Source organism: Strongyloides ratti, assembly GCF_001040885.1.
Source record: "Strongyloides ratti genome assembly S_ratti_ED321, chromosome : 1".
NCBI lineage: Eukaryota > Metazoa > Nematoda > Chromadorea > Rhabditida > Strongyloididae > Strongyloides > Strongyloides ratti.
This window is the reverse complement of record NC_037307.1, coordinates 11,433,121-11,454,016: the sequence shown is the minus strand read 5'-3', so window position 1 is coordinate 11,454,016 and position 20,896 is coordinate 11,433,121. Positions and strand designations below refer to the sequence as shown.

General features: G+C 22.9%; 10 protein-coding genes across 10 annotated transcripts; 8 read left to right on the top strand and 2 right to left on the bottom strand.

The window, feature by feature from the left end:
• Positions 1–2,014: 2,014 nt before the first annotated feature.
• On the top strand, positions 2,015–2,722 carry SRAE_1000351600 (Hypothetical protein; the record flags this gene model as incomplete). Its single annotated transcript, XM_024650715.1, has 1 exon — positions 2,015–2,722. The coding sequence occupies one exon, from the start codon at positions 2,015–2,017 to the stop codon at positions 2,720–2,722; it is 708 nt and encodes a 235-aa protein (XP_024504464.1).
• A 240-nt stretch (positions 2,723–2,962) lies between these two features.
• On the top strand, positions 2,963–3,353 carry SRAE_1000351500 (Hypothetical protein; the record flags this gene model as incomplete). The annotated part of the gene is made up of 2 exons (XM_024650714.1): positions 2,963–3,262; positions 3,303–3,353. The coding sequence occupies 2 exons, from the start codon at positions 2,963–2,965 to the stop codon at positions 3,351–3,353; spliced, it is 351 nt and encodes a 116-aa protein (XP_024504463.1).
• A 1,635-nt stretch (positions 3,354–4,988) lies between these two features.
• SRAE_1000351400 (ATP-binding cassette sub-family D member 4) lies at positions 4,989–6,795 on the top strand (the record flags this gene model as incomplete). Its single annotated transcript, XM_024650713.1, has 2 exons — positions 4,989–5,124; positions 5,180–6,795. The coding sequence occupies 2 exons, from the start codon at positions 4,989–4,991 to the stop codon at positions 6,793–6,795; spliced, it is 1,752 nt and encodes a 583-aa protein (XP_024504462.1).
• A 2,109-nt stretch (positions 6,796–8,904) lies between these two features.
• SRAE_1000351300 (G protein-coupled receptor, rhodopsin-like family and GPCR, rhodopsin-like, 7TM domain-containing protein) lies at positions 8,905–10,196 on the top strand (the record flags this gene model as incomplete). Its single annotated transcript, XM_024650712.1, has 2 exons — positions 8,905–9,632; positions 9,689–10,196. The coding sequence occupies 2 exons, from the start codon at positions 8,905–8,907 to the stop codon at positions 10,194–10,196; spliced, it is 1,236 nt and encodes a 411-aa protein (XP_024504461.1).
• A 268-nt stretch (positions 10,197–10,464) lies between these two features.
• On the bottom strand, positions 10,465–11,132 carry SRAE_1000351200 (Eukaryotic initiation factor 1A; the record flags this gene model as incomplete). Its single annotated transcript, XM_024650711.1, has 3 exons — positions 10,465–10,847; positions 10,896–10,982; positions 11,030–11,132. 3 exons carry the CDS (start codon positions 11,130–11,132, stop codon positions 10,465–10,467), a joined length of 573 nt encoding a protein of 190 aa, XP_024504460.1.
• Positions 11,133–11,470: 338 nt separating this feature from the next.
• Positions 11,471–11,920, top strand: SRAE_1000351100 (NADH:ubiquinone oxidoreductase, iron-sulphur subunit 5 family-containing protein; the record flags this gene model as incomplete). The annotated part of the gene is made up of 3 exons (XM_024650710.1): positions 11,471–11,567; positions 11,609–11,736; positions 11,783–11,920. The coding sequence occupies 3 exons, from the start codon at positions 11,471–11,473 to the stop codon at positions 11,918–11,920; spliced, it is 363 nt and encodes a 120-aa protein (XP_024504459.1).
• Positions 11,921–12,156: 236 nt separating this feature from the next.
• SRAE_1000351000 (Ras-like protein family member 12) lies at positions 12,157–14,669 on the top strand (the record flags this gene model as incomplete). The annotated part of the gene is made up of 4 exons (XM_024650709.1): positions 12,157–13,535; positions 13,583–13,700; positions 13,762–13,840; positions 13,987–14,669. 4 exons carry the CDS (start codon positions 12,157–12,159, stop codon positions 14,667–14,669), a joined length of 2,259 nt encoding a protein of 752 aa, XP_024504458.1.
• A 1,652-nt stretch (positions 14,670–16,321) lies between these two features.
• SRAE_1000350900 (Hypothetical protein) lies at positions 16,322–17,708 on the top strand (the record flags this gene model as incomplete). Its single annotated transcript, XM_024650707.1, has 2 exons — positions 16,322–16,379; positions 16,420–17,708. 2 exons carry the CDS (start codon positions 16,322–16,324, stop codon positions 17,706–17,708), a joined length of 1,347 nt encoding a protein of 448 aa, XP_024504457.1.
• A 595-nt stretch (positions 17,709–18,303) lies between these two features.
• On the bottom strand, positions 18,304–18,948 carry SRAE_1000350800 (NADH dehydrogenase [ubiquinone] 1 alpha subcomplex subunit 8; the record flags this gene model as incomplete). Its single annotated transcript, XM_024650706.1, has 3 exons — positions 18,304–18,425; positions 18,470–18,770; positions 18,817–18,948. 3 exons carry the CDS (start codon positions 18,946–18,948, stop codon positions 18,304–18,306), a joined length of 555 nt encoding a protein of 184 aa, XP_024504456.1.
• A 197-nt stretch (positions 18,949–19,145) lies between these two features.
• On the top strand, positions 19,146–19,793 carry SRAE_1000350700 (Survival of motor neuron-related-splicing factor 30; the record flags this gene model as incomplete). The annotated part of the gene is made up of 2 exons (XM_024650705.1): positions 19,146–19,199; positions 19,242–19,793. The coding sequence occupies 2 exons, from the start codon at positions 19,146–19,148 to the stop codon at positions 19,791–19,793; spliced, it is 606 nt and encodes a 201-aa protein (XP_024504455.1).
• Between the last annotated feature and the right edge of the window lie 1,103 nt (positions 19,794–20,896).

Below are 20,896 nucleotides of genomic sequence, written 5' to 3'. Positions count from 1 at the left end.
CATGAAATTTTTTTAATGTCAGGTAAATCTGAAGATTTTTATTTTAAAAATAAAGAATATTTTTTTTTAAAATTTGATTTTCATGATGTAATTGGAAATAATATAATAAAATAATTATTCTAGATAAGATTTTTTTTATAAATTGATTGAATTTATTCTCGATGTCGTCGAATTTTATATATTCCAAATATGAAGAAAAATGTGTTTTGAAAAAGTATTAAGTATGATACTTATAATTCAAGTAAATGAGTACCTGAAACATAGAACTAATTGCGATAGGCTATTATGAAACTTTAAATATAGTGTTCATTAAAAATACTTTTAGAATTTAACCGTTTTTGAGATTCATTGTCTAGTATTTTTGCGCACTTAATACATTGTCATTATTTCTTATATCACAAAAGCTGTTGGAGATAAAAAATAGTTTGAAGATAGACCCTTCCTAAAAATTAACTAATAGTTGATTTTGGAATCTCGCTTGATTTTACTTCTATTTTGTTGCAAAATGTAGTAAAAGAAAGAAATTTTTTTTGAATATTGATTGTTAACGACTTTTCATATCTCAATTGAAAATTATCATACTACTATGAAACTAGTTTCATTCGATTCTCCTTAAAAAGTTTGTCTAGAACAAAATGTCTCCATAAAAATAAATTCAATATTTTTAAAGATAAGCAATTGGCCCAAATATATTTAATTTGATCTCAAGCATAAGTACTAAAAAATTAACTTCAGTTACAACTACCAAACTTATGAAATTTTTATAAATTTTAGACAAACCTAATGATTATTTTTCAAATTTAATATACTTAAAAACGAAAAAAAATATTAAAGCAATAAACCTTAAACAATTTTATTTTTAATTTTTTGCTAACTTATATCAAGAATCATGATTATATTTGGTTAAAATATTTTAAATATTGTTGAATGCTAGCAAAATATATTTTTAACTAAAAATATCTTGATAAAAATTTTGAATTTCACAAACAATTAATATAACAATAAGAAATATAATCATTTAACTAAGAAAGACATTATAATTTTTCATACATTTACATGTTTTAGGATAGTATTCAAAAACCTTTGACAAATACTTTTTAATGGTGATAAAGTTGCTAATTATTTTAAATCACCATTTGTTTATTATTAGTCCTTCTTTTGTAATCAACATTTTTAATGTTGTTTATTTGCAATGTTATATTAATCACATCAATAACAGTAATTTAAAATTTTCATATTAACAAAATACATGCGTAAACACAATCATTTGAAAATCTCAACTCATTTAAGCTTTAATATTTAGATGTTATTTTTTTGTTGGTATTTTTACTATCTACAATTCTTTAATAATGAATTTTGTGAACTATCAATTGTCTAATTAAACTTTATTGTTTTTAAAAATATTTTTTTATATTAATTATAATATTAATACAATATTATATAACAATATATTTAAATAAATTTTTTCAATCGCCAATAAAATAGGTTTTTTTTTATTAAGAAACAAGAGAACTAGTATCAAAATTATTATAATTTATAATTATATAATAAAATAGAATATTTTGTGAAAACCAATGTTTTTTAAAAACCATAGAAAAAATTATCAGTTCATAAAAACATAAAAGAAGAAGAAAGTATTATAATTTATCATTCTTTTTATGTTTACATTATTTATATATATATAACATTACATATTTTTAATTATTAAAAGTCACCACAGCCGATAAAATATAACTTTACTGTAATATTTTTTATTTCTAAGAAGATCAATTTTTTAATTAATATAATTAACACACAATATATTTAAATTTCAACATTGGAAAAATGTACTTTTGCGTAAGAGTACATATTTTTCCATTAAATTATAAAATGGCAAACCTTTACTTTCCTTTAACAAAATAGTGTATTATGTTGTATAAATATTAACGTTATATTTTTTTCATAATACTTGCATTTAAAATATTACATAATAGTTTTTAATATTTTTTAGAGTAACAGTCTAAAGGCGACATATATGTCTGAAGAAACTAACACGACAGACGATGAGTGGGATATTGACAAAACAACAAAATGTGTTGCTTCATTATCTTTACGAAAGCATTCTTTTAGTACAAAAATAACAAGAAAACGCAAATTATTTTCTAATAAACATGTTACAACTGGTGAAAATAGTGGATGTCAAAATGAAGGAGATAATTGTAAGGATGAAGAACCAATTGAAAAAATACATAAATCAGCAACATTAAAAATGCCTATGAAATTAAATGGTGAATCAACATCCTATTTTGATATGCATAAAAAAAGTTTTTTTGACAACGAGTATTTTATGGATGTTGATAAGCCATTAGATTATGATTCAGAAATTTATCTCACTGAATATGAAGGTGATGCAGATAGTGAGGATATTTTATCAAAATATCCAGTCTCAAAAAAACGATTTAGGAAGACGGCATACATGGTTGATTATGAATCAAGAAATCACAAGCATATACCAGAAGTTCCACGATCTTTTACAGAAGTCAGACAAGCGTCATACCAGAAAAAGTTAATTTATTTTTTACAATTTGATGAAGATGATATTCTTATACTACCAAGGGATGCTAAACCGGCGTTGACAAAAATTTTAACTAATAATATGGCAAAAAGACAACTTAATGTTAAATTAAGTGATAATCATTATATTATTACAAAAACAGAGAGTTGTAAACCAATATCAAGTTGAAAATTTTTTCTTTCACAAACAGGGGTTCTTTTATTGCTAATATTATATATATACATATATATATAAAAGTTGTCTGTTTTAAAAAAAATTAATAAATCCTTACATGCTACATATGGATTTTTTATTTTGTAGCAGAAAAAAAAAACCTTGTGATTTATATGTCGCTTGAGAAACATCTTTCCAACTGTTTGAATATACACTTTTTATTTTCCTCTTCTAAGCATATTTCTATTTTTAAAAATGACACTAAAAACATACCACGACTTAAGTTGTGACTTTGAAGATATTCGAAAATTAGTCGTTGCCGTTGAAGAATTTGGTGATGAAATAGAAATCCAGGATGTTATACAATTTAAAAATTTAGTAGATTGCGTAATCGAAGAAATACTTGGATCTGCACATCCTGAATATTTTGTAGAAAGTTTTGAAGAAGGTAAAGGTACTATTTGTTGTGATGAAAAAGACGCAAACAAAATATGGGCTTGTTTGTCACTTGCTGGATATAGAATGGGTCAAAGAGTTTCCATTCATTTTAATAAGGTACTATTTTATTATTTTAAGTTTAAAAGTATTTTTTTAGATTTTAAAACCAGAAAAAAAGAAAATGAAAGATGATGAAATGAAAATATAGAAAAAAAAGTATTATAGTTTATTTTATTGTCAAATTACATGAAATATTACTTCTTGTTTTATGATATTCTTTTGTAGAAGTTTATTGTTTTTATTGTTCTTGGAAAATAAAATTTTTGTATTTATTTGTTAATGTCTCATTAATATAAAATTAAAATAAAACAGTAAGAAACAATTTGAATAATTTCCTGTAAATTATTTTGAATTTAAAACTTATTAATGATAAAATTTGTTAAAATGGTAAATAGAGATGATCGTGATTAACATGGATATTTCTGTAATTTAACAAAACGTGTCTACTATTTCAAATTGTTAACTTTTTTTATAAGGATTTGAATTTTCTTACATAATTATTTAAAATTTTACAATTTTTGATAATTAGAAATACCTATATTTCTATTATAGTTTTATCTTGAATATATACAATATCTCAAACGGTTCTTGATAACTAGTAAGGGATACAAGAAAAGTATTTAATAAAACATTTTTTTAATTGTAAGTTATGAATAAGCTTCTTGATAGCATTTTTTTTTCTGTATAAAAAAAAAATAAAATAATAGCAAAGAATTTAAAATTTGACTTCAAATTTATATTTCTCTATAATAAATTTTTTAAATTATACCATAACTTTGCACATAAAGAAAATAATTAATTTTAATAAGTGAAAAATTTGCAAAAAGACTAAAAAATGTTTTGTAAAGTTGATTCTAAATAAAAGGTTCTACTGCATTTATTGAATTTCTAAAGAGAAAAAAAACTTTAAAAAGATTAATTATATTTAATATGTTAGGTGTATTTTTTGAAATAAGTGATTCTGCGTGTCGCTATTTTAATTTGGTTAATAACTTAATAAATATGTTTTTTATAATTTCTTAATTTTAATATAATAAAAAAGTTTTTGATATCAAGAAGCAAATAAAAATTTTAATTTTTATGGTATTGTGATTTAAATGTTTTTTTTTTTAAATTTAAATATACCAATTTCTAAAGTTATATAAAGGAAATTTATATAATAGATTTATTTATCTCTAATATATTAATTTATAAATTACCATTTTTTTTAAAAAATATTTTTATAATTTATTAATACTATTTTATAAACTATCTTTAAATACATTGATAAATTATTATTATTAATATTTAATTTTAGATATTATTGATAAAAAAAGTTATAGAATATTTTAAATATAAATTTTAAAATATTTAAGTTAGTATATATTTTTGTAATAATCAAAAAATTCTGCAATTATAAGTTTTGTTTTAAAGTTATAAATGTTTGAATTTTTTTATTATTAGTTATCAAATGCTTAGTATGGTAAAAATTATCTTTACATTAAAAATCTGTCGAATAAACAAATAACTACTAATATATTTTTTAATATATGGACATATTTTTAGTTGATTTTATTTTGCTTATTATAAAAAGTATAAGATATAATTGAATAGTTGTAAAATATATTTGATAAGATTATTTCCTGTTTACGTTTGTTATAACTCAAGGCTTTCGTCTTTCCTAAAAGTAAATGTATATATGATCAATCAATTGCTTTGATGCTAGAGAAAAAAAATATTGCATTAGTAAATGGACTACTCTAATTTCAGATACCTTAATTTGCATGTATTTAAATAAGTTGTTATGACGAATACAAATGATTTTTATTTCGATTTAAAATTTTTCAAATCATTAATCCATCTCTCATCTCATTTTTATTCAACAACAAACTATTATTCTATTATACTAACTTTATTAACTCTTATAATTAGTATTTCAAGTTAGTGTTTTTTTTTTTAATTATATTCATTATTTTTTTTTAATAATTTTTTTAGGTGAAGTATTAGGTTATTATTTAGGTTTAGTTCCAGGACAATGTTATAGAGCTTTAATGAATAAAGATTCTAGTTCATTTTTTAATATATTTTGGAAAGGTTCACTTATGTATATTGGTAAATGTTGTCTTCTTGGAGCGCTTACAACTTCAGGATGGTTTCTTTATATTGTATATAGAAGTAATATAACAAAAAGTTTACATAAAGAATATTTTAAAAATAATACATCTTTAAAAGTTAATTTTAATTATGAAAATAATATTGATAATCCAGATCAACGAATAACACAAGATGTTGATAAAATGTGTAATCAACTTGCTAATTCTATTATGCCAGCTGCTTTAATATGTCCATTTGTAATTGCATATTATACATATAAAACATATGAAACTACTGGTATTTATGGTATTGGATTAATTTATTTATATTTTATATTTGGAACAATAGTTAATAGAATACTTATTTCACCATTAGCAAAATGGACTGGAAGAGTTGAAAAATATGAAGGTGATTTAAGATATAAACATGTAACAATTAAAAATAATTGTGAACAAATTAATTTTTATAAAGCTCAAAAATTTGAAAATGAAGCATCAAATGATTTTTTGTATAAATTACTTGAAAATCATTATTATCTTTCTTGGTGGAGATTTCCTAATTCATTTTGGCAAAATCTATTTAACTATTATGGTGGATTTCTATCATATGCAATTCAATATATACCAATATTTATTTTTAATTCATTTGATGATTTAAAACCTTCTGAATTAGCACAAGTTATTTCAAATAATGCTTTTATATATATTTATTTAATAAATAGTTTTACACGTCTTACTGATACAGCTTATATTGCTGGTCAAATGGCTGGAGTACTTCAAAGAGTTTCACAGTTATTAAAATATATGGAAGAAATAAATAAAAAAAAATCAATTTCTAATACTATTAATGAAATATCAAAAGATAATTATGTACTTATAATAGAAGATGTAATTATTTCTAAACCAAATGAAGGAGTATTAATTAATAAATTATCTTTTAATTTAAAAAAAAATGATTCTCTTTTAATATTTGGTAATTCAGGAGTAGGAAAAACATCATTATTAAGAGTTATAGCTAATATTTGGAATCATGATTCTGGAAAAATTTTTTGTAAATATTCAACTAATGAATTAGCTATAGTTCCACAAAAACCATACTTTCCAACAGGAAAATTAACCTTATTACAACAATTAATTTTTCCCAAAAAACTTTTGGATATTAATGTTTCAATTACCGATTTTGAAAATAGAATTTTTGATCTTATATCAATGTTAAAACTTAATGATTTAGTTAATCGAATTGGTTCTCTTTTTACACAACCACAATTTGAGTATGTTGATTTAACTCCAGGAGAATTACAAAGATTAGCTATTATACGTGGGCTTTTAACAAATCCAAAGATATTATTACTTGATGAATCAACTAGTTCAATTAGTGAAGAAATGGAAGAAATTTTTTATGAATATCTTTTAGAAAATTCAATTACATTTATATCTATTGGGCATCGTAAAACTTTAAGTAAATGGCATAATCATATTTTGACCTTATGTTGTGATGGAACCTATATTTATACATAAAAAGAAGTTTAGTAATCTATAATTAGTTTTAATTGTAAAATATTGTATAACTTGACGACTGAAATAATTAATTTAATTAAAAATTAAAATATGATAGACATTATATCATTACTTTAGTTATTATATATATATGCTATTTTTTACAATTATTTTTCTAATTATATTTTTTTGTTGATTTTTATAAAATATTCTTTATGAAAGTAAATTAAAAATTTTTTTAAAAGTACAATTCAAAAACTTTTTTTTAATATATATTAAAATAAAAAAAAATGTCATATATTCTTACTAATTTTTATTCTTTCAAATTTAATAAAAATAAAATAATTTTTAATTACATATTTTATAAAGTAAATATTTTTCATTCTATAAAGTTATCATTTACTAATATAAAATTAAAAAAAAATTTTATCTTAAAGTCATAATTAGAATTGTTTTTATAAAATGGTAAAATAAAATATCTAATTGTTAATTATTTTATAAGTAAATATAATTAATTTTTACTATAAAAAATATATTAAAAATTGGTACATAAAGATTTAAATAAAATATTTGAAAATTACTCAAACTATAATTTTTTTTAATATTTTATTATAAATTGTTCAATAAATAAAAAAAATTAGATATGATAGAATTATTTTTATAAAAAGAAAAAGAAAAAGTTTTATTAATATTTTTATCCATATTATCACTTAATTTTATAATGATTTTTAGCATTAAATTTAAATGTAATTATTTATGCAGGCAAACAATTTTCTTATCTTGTTATTTTCTTCCCATAGTCTTTATTATTTTAATTCTTGAAATATTTATTTCATAAAAATGCTTACATTATATTTATTTTTTTTACTATGTATAGTTTTAATTCATTTTTTTAATAAATTTCTATTCTTTTAAATAAGAAGTAAATATTATTATTAAAATTTTTGCTCAAATTATTTTTAATATAATTCACTAAAATTATTATACTCATAATTATAACATAATATTTTTTATGTACTTTTTAAAATAAGAATATCATTTTTTTTTATTAAAAAACAAACTTAATTAATATTTTAGATTATCAAATATTTTGCAAAAATGAGTAAAATTTTAATAATAACAAAATAAATATAAATTTTTTAGTTTTAATTACACTACCAATAAATGATTTCAATATTTATTTTGATTTAAGTTTTTCATTTTTTATTTATTTAACTCCTTTAAATCTTCATTTTTAATTATATATTTCAAAAATTTATAAACTTAACAACTTTAATTTTATATGTTTATCAAATAATAACACTTTTAATTACGTTTCTTAATAAAAAAAATTAAAAATTTATTATTTTATATATCTTACACATTTTTTTTAATTTTAAAAGTTAGTAAGAATATTTAACAAATATTTAAATATCATTCTATAAAATATATAATCACAAATTTTGATTTAAAAAAACATAGAAAAATGTTTATTTGTTGTTTTCAATTGATTTCATTAATTATCTATAATTATGTTTAAAATTGAGAAAATTATTGTTTAATTGTTTCAGACAATTTTTATTCAAGACCACATTATATATTAATTGTTAGCATGTATTCATTTTTCTTACAATTATAAAATACAAAAAAAAAAACAGTTTTTGATGTATAATAGTTATCATTTAATAAGCATTTATATACAAAATTTTAAAGTTAATAATTATACAGAAAGTTTAAAAATATGGTTGTTTCCTGAATGTTTTTTTTTACAAACATATTAAAATTAACCAATCACAAGATGATGTAAAAAAATTTACTGCTTTTGTTTTATTCATTAATAAACTTGTCTAAAATTAACTAAAGTATAAATGAATTTATATATTTAAAATTTCCCCAAGTGATAAAAATAGATAATGAAAAGTAAAATGGTAATTTATGTTTATTTGAATTTTTAACTATTTTTTATTTTGACAATGAATGGTACTATAATTAAAATAAATTAAAAGATATATAAAACTATATTCACTTATAGAAATTTTTATCATATATTAATTTTATTTTTATTAAACTTTTATTTTAAAATTAAATTACTACTTTTAGATCTCATAATAAACTAAAGGAAAAAAATATAAGTAAAATATTTCAATAATAATGAATCAAAATAAAAGTTTAAATAATATAAATATTTATTTAAATCAAACAGAAATTCATTTTTATTTAAATGATGAAGATTATGAAACACTTCAATTACTTGTTACTATAATTAGTACTGTTAGTATTGTTGGAACATTATTAGGAAATACTCTTTTAATATATGTTCTATTAAAAAATAAAGCATTAGATAGAAGAAAAAAGTTTTTTTCCCATCAAACATTAATATTTCACATGTGTGTATCAGATTTATGTTATGTATTTTTCAGTCTATTACCAACATTACTTATTTCATTATTTTTTGTTGATTATAATTTGCCAGAATTTTTATGTAAATTTCAAAAATATTTATCACTTATACCAATGTATGCTTCATCTTTTCTTCTTGTTGCTACATCTTTAGATCGTTATTATGCAATATGTGAACCAATAAAAAGATTACATTATAATTTTTATAAATCACCAAAATTTTTTGCTTATGCTTCTTGGATTGGAGCATTACTTTGTTCAATGCCAAATTTTTTTTTATGGGGGAGAACTAAAACTAGTATATGTGATGTTATACCAGAAAATATTTGGATAGTTAAAGGAAATACCTTATTTTTTATTATTTTTGCATGGCTTTTACCATGTATTATTGCTGCAGTTTTATATTATTTTGTATATCGTGCTGCTTACAAAGTTAATAGATTATTATTTTCTTCACCTGAAAATACAAATTATAAAAGGTTAGTAAATATAATATTGATATATATTTAATATTAATTAAATTATACAACTTTAGAAATTTACTTATTGATAAAAATTCATTTTTTATTAAAATAAGTAGTTTAACAAGATCCTCTGTAAATAATATTTTTTCAAAAAAAAAAAATAATCACATAAAAATTCCGCAAAAAAAATTGGATGGTATCAATAGATTGCAAGATGATGCTTTTGATAAAAAAAAAAAACAAACCATACGATTGACAATGACAATTGTAATTGTTAGCTTTTTTATGTATGCACCATTTTCAATTTGTAATTTTCTTGATTTTTTAAATGTTAAATTAGGAGATGGAAAAATTGCAACGTACATATTATTTTTGGGAAATCTTAACAGTTGTACAAATCCAATTATCTATTTTTATTTTAATTTTAAATATTTAACAAGAGTTATTCAAGAAATTGGTAAATGTTTAAGTATAAAAAATTCTCTTTATTCAAAAGCAACTCCAAGTATAATTACAAAAACTTCCAATTTTAAAACTTTTAAGGATAACAACTCTGATGAAACTAAAATTAATTGTTAAATTATTTAAGAAATTTTTTTTAAATATCTTGAGAATTTTGAGAAAACAATGCATTAATTAAAAGATAGATAAATATTTTTTTTTTAATTTTCTATAAAAAAAAAATTCCAACGTATTCTTTCTAAGTAACAAACAAATAAAAAAAAATGTCTTATATTATTATAAAAAAAATAAATCATTTTTTAATCCAAGTTGAAATTTGAATAATTATAATAGTAATAACAATATATTATCGTATACCATCAACAATTAAAGAAGCGATATTAAATTATTTGTATCTCTTTCCTTTGTTAGCTTTACCATAACGATCGCGAGCACCAGGTTTTGTCCAATTTCTGCCAGCAAGTTGTTCTTCATTCATGTCACTTGAATCGTCACCACTTGATTCTGCCTCACTGTCTGATTCCTCTTCAGACTCTTCGTCATCATCAGATGATTTTAAGTCATCAGAATCTTCACCTGCATCTTTATCTTCATCATCATGCCCACCAATATCAGCAAATTCAACGTCAGCTTCTTCAATTTCATCACCAGCTTCATTAAGCTTTGCAGCTTCAGGTAAATGTCCTTCACTCTTAAGAACACGAGCCTCATCTGGAGTGTATTTTAAAATAACATCTGCTTTGCTATCTTGATAATCTCGAAGACCAACTAGAATAATATCTCCAGTATTAATCCAAACTTTTTTACGCATTTTACCACGAATATGACAAAGCCTCTCTTTACCATCAAAACAAAAGGCAATTAAACGCCCGTTTCCAAGCATTTTTAGTACTTGAGCATATTCTAAAATTTTTATTATTAATATAAATACAAATGTAATAATATTTTACCTTGATCATCAGAATCTTTTTTAATTAATTCACGTTTCATAACATCACTTTCATTTTTACCTCTTCTACGGTTTTTTCCTCCTTTTCCCTTGTTCTTTGGCATTATGAAAAAAAATTTCAATTAACTTTATCTAAAAAAAATAGGTTTTTTTAATTAATTTTAAACAATTTGCTTATGTGGAATAAAACAATCAATTATATATAAGAAATATTTATAAAGTTATAAAAAAAATAAACAGATTTCTTTAAAAGAATTTAAAAAATAGTCATGAAATAATAATTAAATAATATGGATACATTAATAGAGAACTTTTCTGTTTTTTAAAATAATAACATAAAAATCCTAAAATATCTTAGAACGATTCTTAAATAGTTTTGGTAAGATGTTCATAGGAGAAATGTTTTTATTGTTATTAACTCCCATACTTTATTTTTGCTACCATGAATGGGAACACGATAGATGGTACTTTGATTGGTCTTGCTCCAATTGTAAAGACCCCAATTGCAGATATTTTAAATGTGACACTTTCACAACAAGGTATATTATTATTTTACTAAAATTAAATATGATTTTTTAAGGAAAACCCTGTGGGTTCTTTGAGGCTCAATTTTACAGATGTGTTGAAGCTTATGGAGCCAAATTAGGAAGAAAATACTGTGATTTAGAACATAGGGATTTTAAAGAATGTATAACTGAAGATAAACAAGTTAGTTACTTATATATCCTAGTAGATAACATAAAAATTTTTTTAGAAAAAACGTGCTGAAGCCATACGTAACGAACGTTGGAAACAGTATTTTAATGGAAAATTAGATAAACCATTCGTTGAAAATCATCCTGAACCAGGTGTTTATAGACCAGAACATTTTGTTAACAATCCATTTAACTAGGACTTCGTTTTTTTTTTTTTATATATAGTTCAGTAAAATATGACTTCATTACATTTATAATTATAATAATTGTATTTTATTTGACTTCTTTTTAAACAACCTTTCGTGGTAGAAAGTTAAAAATAAAATACTATTGGATTTTTGTTTTAAAATATACTTTACTCCAAATATTATCATTTTAAAATTTTTAAGGATAATTTTTACATAGATTTCACATCATTTTTCCTACTATATTAATGGATCACTCTGAACTTCAAGAGATTTGTCATAAAGATGAAGAGAGAAGAGGGTTTATTGAACATTTATGGGAACTTCGTTGTAGGTGTCAGAATGTTGGAATACGTAATATCATGAGGAGAGCAGAGACAATACGATGTAAACCAGGAACATATGATATTTTTCATAGAAGAAAATTTTTTCATAGTATTTGCCCTGATCAATGCCTTTCTATAAATTTACCTTTAGGTGGTGTTATACAAAAATTTTCTGTTTGTGGAAGATATCTTTTTTTAACAAATGCTGATTATTCACAATTTATTGTTTATGATTATGTTGGTTGTGATAATATTTTTAACGGTACTTCTCAAAGACCATTTGATAAAATTTTTAGACTTAGACATACATATAATTTTATAAAACCAGGTTTTGAAAATGTTAGATTACATTTAATTAGAAGTATTATTTTAAATTCACCTGGTGGTAAATTTATAATTCTTGCTTCAGTTAGACCATATACACAAATGGATCATGGAAAATTTACTCATTATAGGACTAATGATAGTTATGTGGAATCAAAACTTTTTGACGTATTTACAGTCTATACTATTGATATAGAAAATAATGTTATTTCAGATGAATATTCTTTTATACAAGAAAGAATTAAACAACTTCCTATTTCTGTTTTTAATTGTATTATTGCTGCTTTAGCATTATCATCACAAGTAATTCATATTTTACATATTGATAAAGAAACCGGTAAATTAACACTACTTTTAAAATTAGGACGCGATATTCATCAAGATGATCATGTATATATTGGTTCAGAAATGCATAAAAGGGAAAGATTCATTACAGGATTAAAACAAAAAGTTTTAGCACATGTTGTTACAAAGATAGCACCAAATTGTCTTCAAAAATTAATGACACAATTAGAAGTTTATAAAACTATGCAATTACATAGTGTTCAAGTAATTAGTGAACATGAATTATTTATTAAATTTACTTGTATTGATTTAGCTGCTAGTTATAGTCAAAAAAATAATTGTAATTGTGCACCTCTTCATATTATTTATAATTGGGTTACTTGTGAGGTATTAAAAAGTATAAAAAATGATGTTTTGGGTTTAAATAAAACATTAATTGATAATTATGTAGCAACACATCATACTTGTAATACTCCAACAAATTTTATGGACGGGCCACTTCATAGTTTTTATCCAATACCAGAATTTGCATATATTATTAAAGATGAAGGTCTTTGTATACCAATAATTAATTCATTTTGTTGTTCAAGATCACCTTACCTTGATTATGAGACTTTCCGACTAGGTTGTGGACATAGTAATGCTTTTTCACAAGATGCTGCAAGATTAAAAATTGATGTTGATTTCTTGAAGTAAGTTAAAGTACAACTTTACACTTTTAATACAACAATTGTTTTAGATTTTATGATTTAGTTACTAGAGGTGAACATAAGGTAGTTCGTAATAGAAATGATACTAACAGAGATAATTTCCCGGCTGTATATCTTTTTCACCCTACTGATCCATTCTTTATTATTGTTGATGCAGAGGAAAAACGAAGATATTGTTATATTTTTGTGCCTAGAAATTCAGATATAGAAGTTATTAGCAGGGATGGACGGTAATCATTTAGAACTTCATGTTGCACTTATTGGAATGAGAGGTTGTGGAAAATCAGGTATTTAACTTTTAATATATTTTACCACGTGATTATTTGTTTTTCTACCTTTTATTATGTATAATATTGAATGTAGATATAAATTTTATTTATTCTTAAAGAATTATTATTTTATTTTAAAATTTTTTTTTTATTTTAATTTATAGCTTTAACTGTTCGATACATTACAAAACGTTATATTGGTGAATATGATCCAGAGTTAGAAGATACTTATTGTAAACAGGAATCTATTTTATCCCAACCTATTATGGTTTGGTTAATGGATACTGTTGATGGTTATGGTAAAGATTCTATGCGTTATTTTTCTTGGGCAGATATTTATATTGTAGTTTATGATGTTACTAGTCAATTATCTTTTCAATATGCTGAAAATTTACTTAGACAAATAAAATCTCATGAACATTCTTTGTGTATGAGGAATCATAAAACATTATTGTTAGGAAATAAAACTGATCTTGAAAGATATCGTCAAGTTAGTCATATAGAAGGTGAAAAACTTGCAAAAGAATACAATGTTATATTTTCTGAAACAAGTGCAATCGAAGAGTACACTAAAGTTGCAGGAGTATTTTATAAAATTTTAGAATCTGTTATTGAAGATATGAAAACAAGAAGATCACCAAGTCCTAGATTGTATAATAGTGATTCAGAGGTACAAACAAGAGTAAAGACTAGTACAAGTTTTAGTGGTGCTTTAAAAAACGTTGCTAGATCAAGTACATTAAGAAGATCAAAGAGTCCTGGACAAATTGAAAGACAAAAACTTTCATTTGGATCTAAAACTAAGACAGGAAGTAAACTACTAAAATTATTTCAAAATAGTTCATAATTTTTTAAATATATATTTATTTATGTTAAAAATTACTATTTTAAAACTTATTTTTATAAATAATAATGTAATAAATTATTTGTAATGTCAAATAAATAATAGTTATATATTATTAAAAAATACATTTTTGTATCAGATAAATTATTTAAAAAATTTAAAAACTTGTTAAAAAGATAAGAGATAAAAATTTTGACAAAATTCTTTAATATAGCTTACTTATTCAATTAACAAACACATTTTATATATTTTTCGTTAAAAATAGTAAAATTAATAAATATAAGTAATCTATTTTAATTATAAAAAAAAGAAAAATAAGAAATTTGAATAAAAAAGTTGTAAAAAAATTGTTCATAATAATAATCTAAAGAATACAAACAATACTCAAGTTTAAAAAAAAGCAAATAATAGTTAGTAAGATTTTTATATAAACAAAATATAAACATATTTTCTTTAATGAAAAATTAAAACTTTTTTACAAAATACAACAAAAATTATAATATCCAAAATAAAATTTACTTTAATCAAAGAAAATATATCAATCTATCAACATATAATACTTCAATATAATTAACATAATCGTAGAGACAAGTTTTCTGAATGCCTTTTTTTAATTTTTGAAAAGCTATCAATTTTCACTACACATTTTTCATTAGATATAATTGCAAGGATGTTGCAGAATGTAATCTCTTTTCTAATTATCCCCATCACAAATATTTTTTATGCGATATTGAGATTTTTTAAAATAATCTTGTTCAAAATTTTGTTGATCTTTTTTTTTTGCAAATTGTTGTTTAAATAATATTTAAACTTTTTTAATTTTCAAAATATATTTACCATATTTTATAATTATGATTTTTTTTTAAAACTTAAATATATAATGTGCTCCAAAGTTTTCTTTATCCTTTATCAAAAATAACTTGTAAATAAATTTATTTTAAAAAAAAAATTATTAAATTTGTTCCAAAAATACTATATTAATTAAAATTACATAAGTACCCGATTTAAAAAAAATCGTTTTTTACTATTGTTCTGGAAACTAATTATTCAAACTTAACATAATGAAAATCATTTGATTGATAGTTGTTTTATCAAGTAATATTGTTCGATTTCTAGTTAAATTTTTTATTCTAAAAAAAGTTATAAGCATTTAAAAACTTTGTTTTTATAAATTTAGATAAATAATTCTCTAATTTATTATTGTAAAGTAGATTTTATGACTATTTCTTAACTACACATAAGACACTTACTTAGAAGTTTGTAATTTTTTTGTTTATTTCAGAACCATTTTCAACAAAATTAAAGTTTTTTCTAGTCAATTTTATTTTTTTCTTCTATCATAACTTTAGAAATTCTGACTAACTTCAATTAAAACTATGTATATTTAAAGATATACAATTTATAATATCATTGTTTAATGAAGTAATATCATTTTTTATAATCTCTGTAACTTTTAGATATTAAGAAGTTCTAGAATAAATAAACTATTGTAACAATCAAACAGTTTTAGCCGAGCTTTAAATTAACATTAAAAATGTTACCATAAGGTTAATAGATGATAAAATAACAACCAATTTATTATATATAAAAGTGTTGCATATTTGTTAAATGTCATTGTCTTTTTTTTTCATTAAATCGTGATTTCATATCAAATCATGGGAGCATCTACTAACATCATTTTACTAACACTTTTAGTGGTATCTTTACATACAAGTAAGTTTGAAAAGTATATTTTTGACCAAAATATTTCTAGATGCTGGTATTTTTAAAAAAGATGTTGAGTCTGTTGTTGTTGAAAAGAAAGTAGATAACGGTGACATCTTTAATACTGTATTAGATGATAGTGCTGCTGAATCGAAAAGAATTAGTGAAAGATCAACTGAAACAGTATTTGTACCAGTTGAATTTATAGAGGGGCATGGAGAAGCGACCATAGATCAACCTGATGCTATAAGACCGTGTAAATGTATTTGTAGAAAAGAAGAGTTTTTTGATGGATCTGTTACAACAATGAAAACTACTACTTCTTCTCCACAATCTGAAATGAGTAAGTTATGTGAGTGTACATGTGACAACGAAGAACAATTTGATCAATTCAAAACTACAACTACACCTGAACCTTCTCCAAGAAAACCATGCAAATGTGTATGTGAGGAAGAGGTATTATTTGATGAACCTACAACTACAACAACAACTGTTCAACCAATTAGAAGGAAATTATGCAAATGCTCTTGTTATGAAGAAGAGTCATTTGACATACCAGAAACTACAACAACTACTACCACTACTACTACTACTACCACAACTACAACTACAACTCAGGCTCCTATGATGAAACCATGTAGATGTATATGCGAAAAGGAGTTGTATTTTGCCGAACCAACAACAACTACTACCACTGCACCTGTTACAAGGAAATTCTGTAGATGCTCATGTGATGAAGGAGATTCGTTCGACATTCCATCGTCTACCATACCTACGACAACTACCACCGAAGCCTTCAAAGGAAGACCATGTCAATGTATTTGTGAAAGTGAGGGGTCTTTTGACGTTCCTCAAACAACTACTATTTTCACAACTACTACAACTAAAGCTAGCAAAAGAAAGTCGTGTAGGTGTATGTGTGATAGAGAAGAAGTATTCATTGAGGCAACATCATCGACACTATTCTCTGATACCCCTGATTCCCATAAAGGTGTGGTCTTCGACTCTTCATCGGGAGGACGTCAATGCATAAATGATATGAAATGTTATTCTAATGATGACTGTTACAATGGTAGTTGTTTTGGAGCATTTATTGGTACTTGTAATTGTAATGCATGTGTATCCGGCGTGTATTGTAGTGATGATTCATATTGTGGAGGACTCATTGGAGCATGTGATTTAAGGAAGAATCTTTGTGATTGTCAAAAGGCTCATGCAATGCTTGGATTCCCAGAGTATATTGATGTCCTTAGTAACTTCTGCCACAAACGCAAATGTGATGGAAAGGTTGAAACATGTAATGGTTTACCGTGTTATTCAGGTGTGTGCGTATGCTAGATGTTTTATGTAGCAACTATCTAGTAATGGCTTGTTATACAAGGTGTCAAACCACTCAATTCCATCTTTAAGTAACTTTTTTGTTTTCTATTATTATAATATTTTCATTCTACAATAAATTATTCATAACTTTTTTAAAAACGCTATTATGAATAGAATAAAAAAAAATAAAAACATCTCAGACAGTATTTTTTTTTCTCCGCCTTGAGAATTATACCATTCTTATGTCATTTTACTTTTGTCCAGTCCCGTTAGCAAAAGGAAAATTTTATTTTGACTTAATATTGTATTCCGTAAAGTTTTGAAATTTAAAAAAAAACACGGTAATATTTATATACGTAAATATTTTAAAATATATTAATAACATCAGGATAAGACAAAGTCCATACTCATTGATCCAATATCATATTGTAAAAAATTTTTTGTATTAGATATCTAAAAAATTATTTTGACAGCCAACCTAACTTTAAAACAAAATGAAAGCGTTTTTATATAAAATAAACAAAAACACCTAGAATTTATAAAATACACTTTGATCAAGATTATCGGAAATAAACACTTCTTATCAAAACAAAATTTCTAAATTAAAAAAAAATTAACTTTCTAATAAGCTTGTACGCCAATCTTGGAATCGTTTATAATCTTTACGGAGATGATAGTCTTCTGGAAGACTTTTGAGTACCTCAGCAGCTTCTTTTTTATAATCTCTAAATTTTGCTAAAATGTAAAGAATTTTTTTATAAAAATAAGTATAGACTTACGATGTTGTGGTTTTGGATGAACACTTTCATGAACATGAATTTTAGAAAAGTATCCAAGTTTTGGACGTTCAATTTTTAATTCTTCTTCAATACAACGATCTACAAAACGTTGTTCTTCACGACATTTAGAAGCATAAAGTTTGCTGCTACCATAATCAATACAATTAGCATATTTCTCAACATCTGGAGCACATGTCTTTTTAAGTTTTTGCAAAAAAGCAATACCACAATTTGTAAGAGCAGCACCTTCTTTTAAAACAAGACGAGGATCTTCAAGTTCTTTACGGCGAAGCATAAATTCCTAAAATAATTATAACAATAGTTATTAAAAATAATATTAACTATACTTTAGCTTCTTGTTCACAGGCTCTAGCCATATAAGGTGCAACAGCTTTCATCCATGGTGTTGATAATGTGATTTCTTGGTCGACTTTTAACTCCTCATCAGAAGGTAACTTTATTTCATTAGTTATGGTCATTGTAACCTAAAAAGTAAAAAATTTTGTATATATATATAATAGATAATACTTTTTCAACAATTTGATTTGGAAAAATAACACATTTATCTTAAAGATACATTTTACCAAAATATTACAAAGAATCTTTTAAAGAATACAAAGTTTTTTATTATCGGCTTTATTATTTATTTACTTGTTTTTTTTTTACTACGATAAAAATGAGTGCCGAAAATATAGAAGATTTAAAAAATAATATGCATCAATTAGATCAGGTTAGTTGAAATTTTGTTTATTTTTTCTCATATTTTTTATAGATTGAAATTGCGCTTTCTACGGAACCAGATAATGCTGATTTATTAAGATTAAGATCCGATCTTCTTGAAGTTATTTCTTTATTAAAAGATATTATAACCGAAGAAGGAGGAAATATTGATGAAATATTAGATTCAACTTCAAATAAAAAATCAGAAGTAAAGAAAAATACCAATGATAAAAATCAAACACCAATAAATGAAGAAGAAGCAATTTTTAAGAAAAAGAAAAAATTTACCAATGAAGGGCTATCTCATCGTGAAAGAAATAAAATGGAATGGGTAAAAAGAATGCAAAAACAAGTAAAACGCGAAGAAAAGCAGAAAGAATTGGAACAAATAAAAGAAAAAGAAAAAAGTAGCTGGCAAAATTTTAATAATAAAGCAAATGTTAAAGGATTAAAAGGAATAAAAAGGGTTGGGTCCATTGTCTCAGCTGGAGAAAGTTTGAAAAATCCTAAAATTTCAAAATCTTCCATTACAAGTACAAGATTAATATATGCAAATAATACATTTGGTAATGTTGCTAGAGGCAACATGGATTCATTATTTTAGTGTACATAACGTCTTTTGATCTTATTATTAACAATATTTCTTTATACTTTTTTAGAAAAAAATAAATAAATAAAATCATTATTTAACATTTATATAATTATCTTTTCGATAACGTATAAAATTTTGCTTCAATTTTTATTATAATTATCAATTTATATACAAAAATAATATAATGAAATTTTACATTGTGCGACGAGTTGTATAATATGCGGCTGTCGCGTCGATTTGCGTTAATATTATTAATCGATGACCCCCTGTAGAGTGTTATGGGAAAGTTAGTGCTGAAACATCACATCGCATTTTTATATGTCTATACGCGTCATAAATATTTTCTCTATTATTGAAATTTTGAAGTTTTAGATTATCTCTACCTCTAATTATATTTATCATAATATAGTATAATTTGTTACATAAAATGTTTTATTAAAAATCACAGTAATGATTTATTGTTTAATTTTTTTTTTATTTATATAATCTATTTCGTTTACTTCCGTCATATGATTGTCTACTATCTACAAACCCGCACTTTTTTATTTTACAAAGTTTTTAAATTATGGATTTTGATTAATATAATAAATTTGACAACAATATAATATTTTGGTACACGTCATCTTTAAAATATTTATTATTTTATTTTATTTATTATTATTATTTTTGCTCTAAAAATAATCCAGAAATTTAGAGGTGTTTCTTGTTGTAAAAAATTATTTACATGATATTACCTTGATAAAAATCTATTTTGCTCACTTAAATTTATGACATTGATTATGTAATATCAAAGGTTAAAAGTAAAGCAATTATAACACAATGTTTTGGAATGCGCATATTTTGAAATGTAATTTTGTGCCATTAGAATTTGCACGTTTATTTAATATTGTATTTATAATTAAAATTTATTATAGTTATTGTTTGTATCATTATTATATAGTATGTATAGTTTTATAATATAATACTTGATCTATTATCTATATTTCCATGGTAGGGAGAAAAATATGATTGATAGTATGTTCTTATCAGTAGTGATTTATAAATGACAGTTAACAACATTTTTATATTTCATAGTTTAGTCATCTGTTTTAATAATGTAAACCTTAAAAGTCTAT